Source organism: Trichomycterus rosablanca, chromosome 20, assembly GCF_030014385.1.
Source record: "Trichomycterus rosablanca isolate fTriRos1 chromosome 20, fTriRos1.hap1, whole genome shotgun sequence".
Lineage (NCBI taxonomy): Eukaryota > Metazoa > Chordata > Actinopteri > Siluriformes > Trichomycteridae > Trichomycterus > Trichomycterus rosablanca.
Window position 1 is genome coordinate 23,231,695 of NC_086007.1, and position 12,894 is coordinate 23,244,588.

At 38.2% G+C, this 12,894-nt stretch overlaps 1 protein-coding gene and 1 non-coding gene across 2 annotated transcripts; one reads left to right on the forward strand and one right to left on the reverse strand.

Moving 5' to 3' along the window:
• Positions 1 to 269: 269 nt before the first annotated feature.
• Positions 270 to 356, reverse strand: trnastop-uca (transfer RNA opal suppressor (anticodon UCA)). Its single transcript has one exon. It is a non-coding gene; the product is annotated as a tRNA-Sec (tRNA).
• A 2,273-nt stretch (positions 357 to 2,629) lies between these two features.
• Positions 2,630 to 12,679, forward strand: cul5a (cullin 5a). Its single transcript, XM_063016266.1, has 19 exons — positions 2,630 to 2,669; positions 5,552 to 5,661; positions 5,768 to 5,867; positions 5,997 to 6,173; positions 6,800 to 6,941; positions 7,426 to 7,571; positions 7,729 to 7,809; positions 7,940 to 8,033; positions 8,132 to 8,262; positions 8,861 to 8,968; positions 9,364 to 9,428; positions 9,554 to 9,686; positions 9,781 to 9,912; positions 10,024 to 10,147; positions 10,240 to 10,415; positions 10,505 to 10,666; positions 11,364 to 11,482; positions 11,987 to 12,110; positions 12,226 to 12,679. The coding sequence occupies exons 1-19, from the start codon at positions 2,652 to 2,654 to the stop codon at positions 12,418 to 12,420; spliced, it is 2,337 nt and encodes a 778-aa protein (XP_062872336.1). The 5' UTR covers positions 2,630 to 2,651; the 3' UTR covers positions 12,421 to 12,679.
• The last annotated feature ends 215 nt before the right edge of the window (positions 12,680 to 12,894 follow it).

Here is a 12,894-nt window from a genome sequence, read left to right on the forward strand (position 1 = left end):
ACGTTATAAGCGGTGAATGCTTTATTTACCAGCCAGTTACTTAAATTAGTTTAAATTTGAGTCATTTAAACAGCATGTCTATATAGTAGTACACTACCTCATGAGTGTCCTTTAAAACGATCAAATATAAGACTTAATCTCTGTTGGATTCTTTATATTAGTTTAACAGTTTAGCGCCTGTCTTGTATTCGCTATCCAGTGTATGTAAACCAAACATCGTCCACTGATCTATAGAACAATAAGCTTCTATAAACAAAACCTAATTCCACCGCCCGAAAGGTGGAATTGAACCACTCTGCCGCTAAGCAGCTACAGGTTTGAAGCCTGCACCCCGGACCACCGAGGATCATCCGGGCATTTCTAACAGCTGTCAACACAGGTAAATATACCGCAGTTCAGACAAAGCTTTTGTGTTGATGGTAGGTAATTAAAACCTTTTTTTTGCTTTATATGATAAGCTTTTACTAGATACTGTACAAATATGTATTCATAAATATTAAATAATTTTATTATTTTATAACATTAAACAAAGAAGAACAAGAATAAGCGCCGCCGTGCATTGTGGTCCTGTAAATGCAAATCACTTGTATGTCATTGGTTAAAACTCAGAGTCTGTAACGAAGCAGAAATAAACTAAACAAAACAGACAAAATGCTAAAAAATGCTTTTGTTTGTTTGTTTGTTTAAAAATATGTTTGGTATTTAGGTGATTAAATTCTAGTGGCGATATAGATCAGTCGACCCCATTGTATTTTTGAGGGTATTTTACACACTCATCTCCCCCTATTTCATTTTCATTAACCTGATCAGGTTCGCTGGGGATCCTGTTTCACCGGGACACAGTGGGAAATGCACCTATCAATCGCAGGGCTCCACAGAGGGACATTCATGTGGTGTAAACATGAATATGTCCCTGAAAACTGAAAACTTTAAAGTGAGATGGTCAGTTATGGGTGTATATAATGTCAGATATTGCCCAAGTACAATACAAAATACAATTAAGTTGGTCATGGCCATATTTATAATAGGTGAACAATGGTTTTGATTTAAACTTCTAATTAGTAAATTAAATTTACATAATTCAAATTTAAAGCATTTGGTTTAATGTCAAGAATTGCACTCAAACCCTTTTGTACAGTACACCACAGAAGTATAAAGTAGAAACACACTTTTGGGAAGGCAAAACATTTTTCAGATCTTGTCTCAGTCAAACTAACCCTATTTACATAGTCAGAGAAAGGTCAGCGGTTGAGGTCAATCATAATCAATTAAATAGAGGATTGGAGGCCACAAAGTTAAATTATATAACAGAACTTGCTGTAGATTTTCGATCCAGAAGTTGATTTCCAGGAAACACAACAACAAAATGAACACAAAACAAAATACACTTGTAGAAAAGGTTTTTGTAGACAAAATAATGTGTTCATTCTGTGACAGAAAAGATATACCGATGTCATTCTTACAAGGGAATGTAAACTTCAGCTGTGTTACTTAGGTAAATGTATTCTGTCACGTCACTTTGTCTACTTTAATCACATATGTAACAGAACATATTTCTTTAGATTACAGTAGATAAGATTCAACTTTATTGTCATTGTGCATAGTACAAGAACAGAGCCAATGAAATGCAGTAGCATCTAACCAGAGTGCAAGTTAGAGATTATTTACATATAATACAGTTAATGTGCAGAAGTGACCAGATAAGTAAAATGAGGAGACACAAGTATAGCAGATATATACAATATATGCATTATTGTTCGTGCTGATGTAAATAGTGAAATAGTGCCATGTGCAAGTTTGCAAATATTAATATACAGATACAATGATACACTTGTGAATAGTGTGCTCTTACAATGTTTACTGTTTCTGTATTTAATCATCAATGCATTTAAAAGTATTTAGAAGTGGACAGATAAGTGAAATGAGGAGACACAAGTATAGCAGATAAATGCAATATATGCATTATTGTTTGTGCTGGTGTAAATAAATAGTGCCATGTGCAAGTTTACAAATACTGATACACTTGTGAATAGTGTGCTCTTACAATGTTTACTGTTTCTGTATTTATTCATTAATACATTTAAAAGTATTTAGAAGTGGACAGATAAGTGAAATGAGGAGACACAAGTATAGCAGATATATACACTATATGCATTATTGTTTGTGCTGGTGTAAACAGTGAAATAGTGCCATGTGCAAGTTTGCAAATACTGATATACAGATACAATGATACACTTGTGAATAGTGTGCTCTTACAATGTTTACTGTTTCTGTATTTATTCATTAATACATTTAAAAGTATTTAGAAGTGGACAGATAAGTGAAATGAGGAGACACAAGTATAGCAGATATATACACTATATGCATTATTGTTTGTGCTGGTGTAAACAGTGAAATAGTGCCATGTGCAAGTTTGCAAATACTGATATACAGATACAATGATACACTTGTGAATAGTGTGCTCTTACAATGTTTACTGTTTCTGTATTTAATCATCAATGCATTTAAAAGTACTTTGCCAAACAGTGGGAGCATGTCATAAATGAGTAGCTCCGGATGCACCGGGCACCTAAACCTTTGCTACACTCCAGTCTCATGTCAACCGAACTCTCGCGAGATCTACCGAGGGACAGAGAGTTACAGAAACAGCGATGTCTAATTTGTTAAAGGTAAGAAGCTACAGCTCGGTGCTTTAAATTCCACTTTTATTAACCAATACTTTGTGTTTTTGGGTTGAACGAAATATATTTTCTTATGCATTGTACACATATGTGTTATCCTTGCAAACCAGTTTTCAGTCAGGTAGTTTGCACAAGACTGACTAGCGGCTATATAGCTTTTTTGGGTAGTGCACATAAACACCTTTTTTCCCACCCGTATTAGGGCAGTTCGTTCTTCTTTCATTGTGATTGGTCACTAGTATGCGATGTCCTTCTATGCGATTGGCTAATTTGTCAGATTCCCACGCTACTGTACCTACCAGCCAATCCGAATGCAGCAGGGCGGTGCTTATCCGAATATGAGTGGGGGGAAAAATGCCGGACATTAAGCTAAAGCTAGCTAGCATGCAAGCCTAGTAATGGCCCGTTTTAGCTTGCTGGCTGGCAAGTACAGTAATGTTAATACTGGTATATGTCAGAATAACAATGAGTTCATTTCTGTCCCTCCTAGTGCAGTTAATGCCGGCATGCTATTTAAAGAGTCAGTAGTTTCTTTGGTTATTCTGCGTTAGAAAGGTAGTTAGCAAACAGGTTGATAACGTCGGCTGACGGATACCGGTTAACAGCTAAAATTAGGTTTAGATTTGCGTGAATTAAACATTTTCATGCACAGATACAACAATGTGACGAGACCGATATCAGGCTTATATTAACTGTCATCTGTGCTCAGCAGCTGTGTAGGTTGGCTGCAGATCGCTGCCCTGATTTACGGATCTTCGATATGATCAAAAAGCCATATCGCGATACTGATGAGATTGTAACTAGTGCATGAATTTGCGGTATATGGTTTACTGGTTTAGCACTGGTTTACTGACATTGAGTACTGATTTTTGAACTACACGTCCGCACTACTGGTAACTGGGCTCGCTGGGTCCCCCTTTAATTATTTATCCTTTATTTGTACATCTTGGGAATCTGACATCATACCCTGGCTGGCCCCCATAACTCTTTTGACTACTTGACAAACATTTAAAAAGGCGATAAGCATTTAGTTTCTTTGTCATGACATGTATGTCTGAAAATTGTGTTTAAATGTTACACCTTTTTGTAAATTACATATACAAAAACGCCAGACCTTAGGTTTGTCACAGGCCAAATTCTGGGGCGGTGCGGTGGCTAGGTGGGTAGCACTGTCGCCTCACAGCAAGAAGGTCCTGGGTTCGAACCCCAGGTGGGGCGATCCGGGTGCTTTCTGTGTGGAGTTTGCATGTTCTCCCCGTGTCCGCGTGGCTTTCCTCCGGGTGCTCCGGTTTCCTCCCACAGTCCAAAGACGTGCAAGTGAGGTGAATTGGAGACACTAAATTGTCCATGACTGTGTTTGATATAACCTTGTGAACTGATGAATCTTGTGTAATGAGTAACTACCGTTCCTGTCATGAATGTAACCGAAGTGTAAAACATGACGTTAAAATCCTAATAAACAAACAAACAAACGAGCCAAATTCCATAAAGCTGGGACAGTAGAGAGGAAAACAATCAGCGATGATCAAAAACAATTTGAAAAAAGTGGACTCGTCTGACGACTGCACACATTTCCACTTTGCATCATTCCAACTTTAGATGAGTGTAAGCCGTAAAGAACTTGACAGCGTTTTTGGATGTTGTGGATATATGGCTCATGTTTTGTATAGTAGAGTCTTAGACTGCACTTGCAGATGCCACCACAAACTGTTTACTGAATAGGATTTTTAGAGAGTCATACCTAATACACAGGCATGCTGGTTTTTATGTTGTCCTGTTCAAGGGATTGAAATATACAGCCATTCAGTATTGACTGCACACAGAGTTCTCTGGATTCCTGAAATGTTTAAATAATGTTATGTACTGTAGATGGAGAAAACCCTAAATTACTTCCATTTGTGCTTTAAAAAGCCTGTTGTTAAACTGCTGAACTATACACTTTGCAGTGGCAAGCCTCCCAAATTATTAAGTTTTTTATTTATTCTTCTTATAATAGTCTTGCCTGTTACCCGTTTATCTCTTTACCTGTGGAAAGCTCCACGACAGGATTAAGGCAGGTTTTGATTATTCCACAAACTTTACTGTCTGCCTTATTCCAGTATTTTGAGTTACAAGTGTCCCATTAGGAATAAGTATGTATTTGCAAAAATCAATAAAGATAAAACATTAAATATCTTATTTGTTCTGTTTTATTTAAATACACCAACAAGACTGTTTACAAAACACTGCCTTCTGTTCCCTACCTACCTAGTCTTTTTTTTTATTTTATTTTTTAAATTGGATCTGGTCTGATCTGATTGTCCGGACACAGAGATGAGCAAGGTGTACGAATCTAGAGTGTACTTTAATAAATGTATGTGTTATCGTTTGCACATGATTGGTACAGGTGGTACATATATATTCATATATAATATACAGTAAATATGAGTATTATTTTAAGTCTTCAAATTAATCAAGTATACTGTTACATGAGCCAAATTCAAATTAAACAAGTTGTGTTTTCATTACAGCAGTGAGGAAAGTGATATATACTTGTATTTACTGCATGATTCTTAAGTCATTAAAACCATGCAAAGACTTTAAAGCTTTAGCCTTTAAGTCAAACATAGTAAAACATTAAAGTTTGATTAAAATTAGGGCAGCTATGGATCCTCTTTAAGCTTTTTTATTTATATTCAGTCTATTTATAATTAGATTTTGGCAAATGCCGATCCTCAGCTGTCCTAGTATTTGTGTGTTTTGGTGACTTTCATTGTAGCACTTGATAAAAAAACCTTTGAAGCTCTGAAAAACATTGCATCATAAGTGTTCTTTTTTGCCTTTTAATCTTCATATTGAAGACATTTATATTTTTCTTAATCTTTCAATAGAACAAAGGGTCCCTTCAGTTTGAGGACAAGTGGGACCTGATGCGCCCAATTGTCCTCAAGTTACTTCGCCAGGAATCTGTAACGAAGCAGCAGTGGTTCGACCTTTTCTCGTAAGAATATTAATAAATAATCATTTATCCTGTTATTCATGCTGACATTTTTACATTTAGTTTGAAGCATCTTTCTAATAGGTTTGTTGTTTTTCTTTTGCCCCAGAGATGTGCATGCAGTCTGTCTGTGGGATGACAAAGGCCCAGCGAAGATCCATCAGGCTCTTAAGGAGGACATTTTAGATTTTATTAAGCAAGCCCAAGCGGTAAGCAGAACTTGAATGAAAGTCAATTGTCTATTTACACTGCCTTAGTGATTCTGCTTAAAATTAACCTGTTAGAATAATCCCTGCTGATCAAGCTGGTGCCCTGCACTTGTACTTTGTGATTTTTAGAGGGTGCTCAGTCACCAAGATGATACAGCCCTTCTCAAGGCCTACATTGTGGAGTGGAGGAAGTTCTTTACACAGTGTGACATACTACCTAAGCCATTTTGCCAGCTTGAGATCACCCTTATGGGCAAACAAGGAAGCAACAAGAAGTCTAATGTGGAGGACAGCATAGTGCGGAAGGTGAGTTAAATGTGCAGTATGCTTTATTAGAAAATATTTTGGATAGCAGCCTGAGATGTCCTTCAAAAAGCCTTGATCATTTATGGGGGTACTGGGGGTTTGTCGCTGACCAAACAAGGGGTAGGTTGTAAAAGCACATTTTGTGTGTGAGATTCTAAAATGGTAACTGTGAAAAAGCATAATCTGGCATAATTGATCAAAATATTTATTACCATGGTAAATTATGCTAACCCCACTACCGCTGGGTAGTCGGGTTGGTCGGCCATCTGCATACAGACAGGGATAGCTAAGACCACATGCTAAATTGGCCTCCTGTCAAGGCCATGTTACTGCATTGCGCCAGTGATTCTGGGGAAGCCGGGTCTGCCACGACCCTGACCAGGATAAAACGTTATTAAAAACATGAAAATGAAATGCAAATAATTTAAATTTTGCACTGTTTCAGAATAAAAGTGTGTGACAATGTAGAACTGGTGTCGCTTGCTTGGTGTTTTGATACATTAACCTGAAACAGCAACCAAATGCTTTGATTTAGATGGTAGCAGAAAGAACGAATGCATGGTCTGAGCAAGCACCACATGTAATGTGACTTTTACTCTCTCTCTTGTGCTTTTGTCCATTCTTAGCTGATGCTGGACACTTGGAATGAATCAATTTTTTCCAACATCAAGAACAGGCTGCAGGACAGTGCAATGAAGCTGGTCCATGCAGAAAGACTTGGAGAGGCTTTTGACTCCCAACTGGTCATCGGGGTTCGGGAATCATATGGTGAGAAAATCCTGATTTGTTGCACTAGACATTAATTGGAATTAATTGGAGTTTTGCTAGAACTTCAATATAAACGTTGTTTTTTAATACTGATTTTAAGATTCTGAAATTTCAGATAACTTCAATATTGGCGAATTAAATTTTACGTGATTTTAAATATGTAACAAATAAAAGATTTCTCTAAATCTCAAACTTGCAAAACAGACGTAGTTAAACCAACAATAGAAATATAAAGTCAAAACTTATTAAATAATTTAAAATAAATAACTTATTGGAAAACATCCATGGTTTTATTTTAAACTTTTGTTTTTATGTCTTAAATTTAAGTAACAATTTTGTCAGTGTTTGTGTTCAGTATTCATCGGTCAAAGTAATGCGTAAGCACCTTTATATTTTGGTATATTTTTAATGAATTAGGAGCAACATAGAGGCAGGGTGTGTATACAACCTTTAGCTGAGGCCCCCTAATGTTCCCTTTTTGCAGTAAACCTGTGTTCCAACCCTGATGATAAGCTGCAGATCTACAGGGATAACTTTGAGAAGGCTTACTTGGACTCCACCGAGAGGTTCTACAGGACTCAGGCACCCTCCTACTTGCAGCAAAATGGAGTGCAAAATTACATGAAATATGTATGTATATGTGTTTTATGTGTTGCTAAGGATATGTCATTTTTATTTAAGGAAATTTAAATAATGTATTATTTTACATAAATGGAAAATCTATGCTTAAAAACCTTTATATTCCATCAAAGGTCATTTTATATTTTTTCATGTTTGTTAATTGCAGGCAGACGCTAAGTTAAGGGAGGAAGAGAAACGAGCACTACGGTATTTAGAGACGCGACGTGAATGTAACTCTGTTCAAGCAGTGAGTATGAATTATGAGTTAAGATTTTAGAAACACTGACTTTTTCTCGCAGTAGCTCTTTGTGTTACAGCTAAACATATAATGTTTGTCTATTCAGAGTTACTGATTGTAAAATGATTTTTTCCTCTAGCTTATGGAATGCTGTGTAAATGCACTGGTGACTTCATTCAAAGAAACTATTTTGGCAGAATGTCCAGGCATGATTAAACGCAATGAAACTGACAGTGAGTTAAAGAACATATTCACTTATTCTTTTGCTGATTAGCTGGTTTGTTGCTGATGTCTGTAGTGTAAATAATAATAGTGCTTTACAATTGTTCAGAGCTGCATCTGATGTTCTCACTGATGGATAAAGTGCCTAGTGGAATTGAACCCATGCTTAAAGATCTAGAAGAACACATAATCAGTGCTGGCCTGGCTGACATGGTTGCTGCTGCTGAGACCATCACAACTGTGAGTAACAAATAAAACTATTCATTTATGCATATCAGAGGTTTTAATGGTTATATGATTTGTTGTTCAGTGCCGCGTGTAAGTGTTTATCCTACTGTACTTTTCCAATGTTGTCAAAGCCTGAAAATTACATTTGTCTTCAATTGTATGGTACTGATCTACACACACAAACCTGCAATTATGGTGACGAGAAATTAACATATCCCATAATTACAAATTCTTTATTACCTTTTATATTTCTTCCTTCTTTGTAAAGCCCATAAATAAGCTATGGTTATGTATGTGCTTCTGTTAAATAAAATACAGCTGTGCAATAAAGTGGTACATAAGTGGCCCACAGTTTAACAGCATCACAAAGAAAAATAAATATCAAAAGAAGTCTGGGTTTGAAACATGCTAGCTGAGATTTCAGCTCGAGATTAAGAACCCGATTCCCATTCAACCTAACAATAATAAATAAAAGAATGCAGGACAAAAAGCTGGCAGTTTTTTGTCCACTTTATTGTTTTGTGTAGATCAGTAGCACCTTGAATTAAAATGTCATGCTGTAAGTGATGTGAGGGATTTTGAAATGAGTAACTTATATTTTTGTGTTCAGGACTCAGAGAAGTATGTGGAGCAGCTTCTAACCCTGTTTAACCGCTTTAGTAAACTTGTAAAGGAGGCTTTCCAGGATGATCCTCGATTTCTTACAGCTAGAGATAAAGTAAGTCTGTTAAACATCTGATTGTTTTGAAATAGTGATTCTAATAAACACTGTGATGTAGTGAGCATTGTTAGATCATTTCAGATCTTAAAAAATTGGCTTAGGTTAGCTTAGGTTCCAGTGGCAGTTGGATAGCCACGTTTTACAATGAAACACTTGGTGCATGGCAGGAAAAACCAGGACAGGGTGCCGATCCTGTGCAGGGCTTCCATCGTTTTCACCCTTTCAACACAGCCAGTTATAAATGTGTAGACTCCTAGCTAGCATATAGCAACCTGAGATTCAAATCTGGGCTAATTAAACATTTATTACCAAAATATTTTCTGACCAGATGATCTAACAGTTTTACCCATTTCAGTTCTAACAGATCTAACAGTTTTACCCGTTTCATCTAGGCTTACAAAGCAGTTGTAAATGATGCCACAATATTTAAGTTGGAGCTACCTATGAAGCAGAAAGGGTGAGTCAGTGCAGCTCTGTGATTCATGTCCTGCTATTACACTACTACATTTTGGAACTCCTTATATACATAGACTCTGAAACACATAAATATGCTGGCTGTATGTTTTTGGTGCTTATATGCAGAGTGGGCCTCAAAACGCAACCTGAATCCAAGTGTCCAGAGCTGCTAGCCAACTACTGTGACATGCTGCTCAGAAAGACACCGCTTAGCAAGAAGCTCACCTCTGAGGAGATCGAGCTGAAATTAAAAGAAGTGGTAAGACTTCAGTTTAAGGTCATAGACAACAGAGAATGATCCCATATTCCTGAGAAACCTTGCCTTTGACCTTGAGATGTTCTTTTGGTTGTAGTTACTGGTGCTAAAATACGTCCAGAATAAGGATGTGTTCATGAGGTACCATAAAGCTCATCTGACCAGAAGGCTGATCCTGGATATTTCAGCCGACAGTGAGATTGAGGAAAACATGGTGGAGTGGCTCAGGGTAAGGAGAGGCCGGACAATACTGCTGTCTGATTTTAGATTGGTCAAGATAAGCGCAAACACTTCTTCATTATTGACAGTCATAGAAATGCTTTTTTTCTTTATTCTTTAGGAAGTTGGTATGCCAGCTGATTATGTTAACAAGCTGGCTAGAATGTTTCAGGACATTAAAGTCTCTGAGGATCTAAACCAGGTCTTCAAGGAGATGCATAAACACAACAAGCTCGCTTTACCAGGTGACATAAAAACCTATCAGTGTTACCAAGTCCAAATAGCCCAAATCCTAAAACATCCCAGTTCTAATATCATCGTATAATCTGTTTTACAGCTGACTCTGTAAATATAAAGATCCTGAATGCTGGAGCATGGTCCCGCAGCTCAGAGAAGGTCTTTGTTTCACTTCCCACTGAGCTGGAGGACCTCATTCCTGAAGTTGAAGACTTTTACAAAAAGAACCACAGTGGTAGAAAGCTCCACTGGCACCACCTCATGTCTAATGGCATTGTAAGCCAGGATTGTTTTTATTCTATTATGTGTGGAATTAAGCATAAAGTAGCACCTGCAGATTATTACAGCATCTGTTCATCCCACAGATCACATTTAAAAATGAAGTGGGTCAGTATGATTTGGAGGTGACTACCTTCCAGCTGGCGGTTCTTTTTGCCTGGAATCAAAGACCCAGGGAGAGGATCAGCTTTGAAAACTTGAAGCTTGCCACCGAGCTGCCTGATGCCGAGCTTAGACGTACATTATGGGTGAGTGCTGATAGTCTAAAGTTCAGCATTGTGTTTGTAGATCTATTAAGTGCTTTGTCTATTAAGCAAGTAAACAGTTGTTTCTTAAAGCTGATCTGTTGGGCAAACTTAAGGATCTGAGTGACTTTGACAAGGGATAAAGTGTGATGGCGAGAACGCTGGAGTCAGAGCATCTCCAAGATGGCAGGGCTTTGTGGGGTTTTCTTGGCATTCAGTGGTTAGAAACTACCATGAATGGTCAGTCAAAGGAGGACTGGTGAACCGATTTGATTGGCACCCCCCACAGAAGAGCAACTGTAGCACAAATTGCTAAAAAACCTGTCATGTGTCAGGACACATTGTCCATTGCAGCTTCTTGCACATGGAGTTGCATAGCTGCAGACCAGTCAAAGTGCCCATACTTTCTCCTGTCCACCACTAAAGGGGCTGCAATCGACATGTGAGCCTGAGATTTGGTAAAATGGCTTAGATTTAAACTCTGAATCAAGCACCACCAGTAATGGGCTCACGTAGTAGAATGCTACGCCTCTGTAGCACCTTAAATGTCTCTTTAATTGCAGTTAATGTATAGATATTTTACATTACAGAATTTAGCTTTAATTATTGATTTAGGATGGATGTTTTGTGTTAACTTTTCAACTTAGGTTGATAGAAGTTCTGTATAACATTTGGCCTGTCTGTGTCTCTCTGCCTTTAGTCTCTCGTTGCCTTCCCAAAACTCAAACGGCAGGTCCTGTCATATGAACCTCAAGTGAGCTCTCCCAAAGACTTCACAGACAGTACACTGTTCTTCGTCAATCAGGAGTTCTCCTTGATGTGAGTATATTGTTTTGTACTATTTAAACAGCCAAACACCCACCCATCCAGGTTAAAACAGCTAAATATTAGATATAGAGGGGGTGTTAGGATGCACTTATTTAACAATACAAGAAATACTGTCATTTGTGCACTAAGGGGCATCACTGTGGCGCAGTGGGTAACACTGTCACCTCAGAGCAAGGAGGGCCTGGGGTTGAGTTTGCATGTTCTCCTCGTGTCTGCATGCCTTGGGACTTGAGGGAGGAAACCCAATGCGGTCAGGCCAATTGGATCTACTAAAAATTGTGTGCGTGTGCGTTTGCCCTGTGATGGACTGGCGATCTGTCTGGGGTTTTCCCTACTTTTTGCCAAGTGAATCAGACCAGCTGCAACCCTGACCAGGATAAAGAGGTGGTTACATGGACAGTTGATGGATTTGTGCACTGCACACACTGTAAATAGTGAATAGATTATTATGTCTGATTTTTTTTGTACATTTTTGTCCACTATTGTGCTCATCAGAAAAAACTCCAAGGTGCAGAAGCGCGGTAAGATTAACCTGATTGGCCGACTTCAGCTGACTACAGAACGAATGAGAGAAGAGGAGAACGAGGGCATTGTTCAGTTACGAATTTTAAGAACACAGGTATGCAATCCTTTTATAAAAAAGAAAACATGCACTGTAACTGCTGGAATTTAATAGCTATATGTTCTTCATTATAACACACATTGATTTTCTTTTGCTCCCTTTAATAAAACAGGAAGCTATTATTCAGATCATGAAGATGCGAAAGAAGATCAATAACGCCCAGCTGCAGACCGAGCTGGTGGAGATCCTGAAGAACATGTTTCTTCCCCAGAAGAAGATGATCAAAGAGCAGATCGAATGGCTCATCGAGCACAAGTACATCAAGCGCGACGAGTTGGACATTAACACCTTCATCTATATGGCGTAGCGCAAAGGTGCTTAGCGTTTCAATCACAATAAAGTCGGTGAACATGCAGCAGCTCAGCAGTGGAAGACGAGTGCTGACACCACAGAAAAAAAACCATGCTGGCTGCTGTGGAGTGATGGGCTTGTTTTCTAGCAGTCACACATCACCAGAATAGCTTGTTTTCAAGAAAAAATCCCTGCCTTACCTTACAGTAAAGAAACCTGAGATGAGGATGGGAGATTTCAGTTGAAAAACTAAACACACACAAAAAAATGAACTATTTTTGCCAACTGGTAGTCAACATGCATGGTGGGTGGTTTGCCTTCTTCTTCTTCTTCTTCTTATTATTATTTTTTTTGTTTGAGTGTCGACATCTCCAACAGCATGCTGTCTGTGGTCTCTGTCAACTGCGGACTTGTTTGTGTGTGCCGTGTTTGTGTGTGCGCACACACCTGCGCTACCTTGTCTGGACCAGGCTGTATCCACTCTCCACCT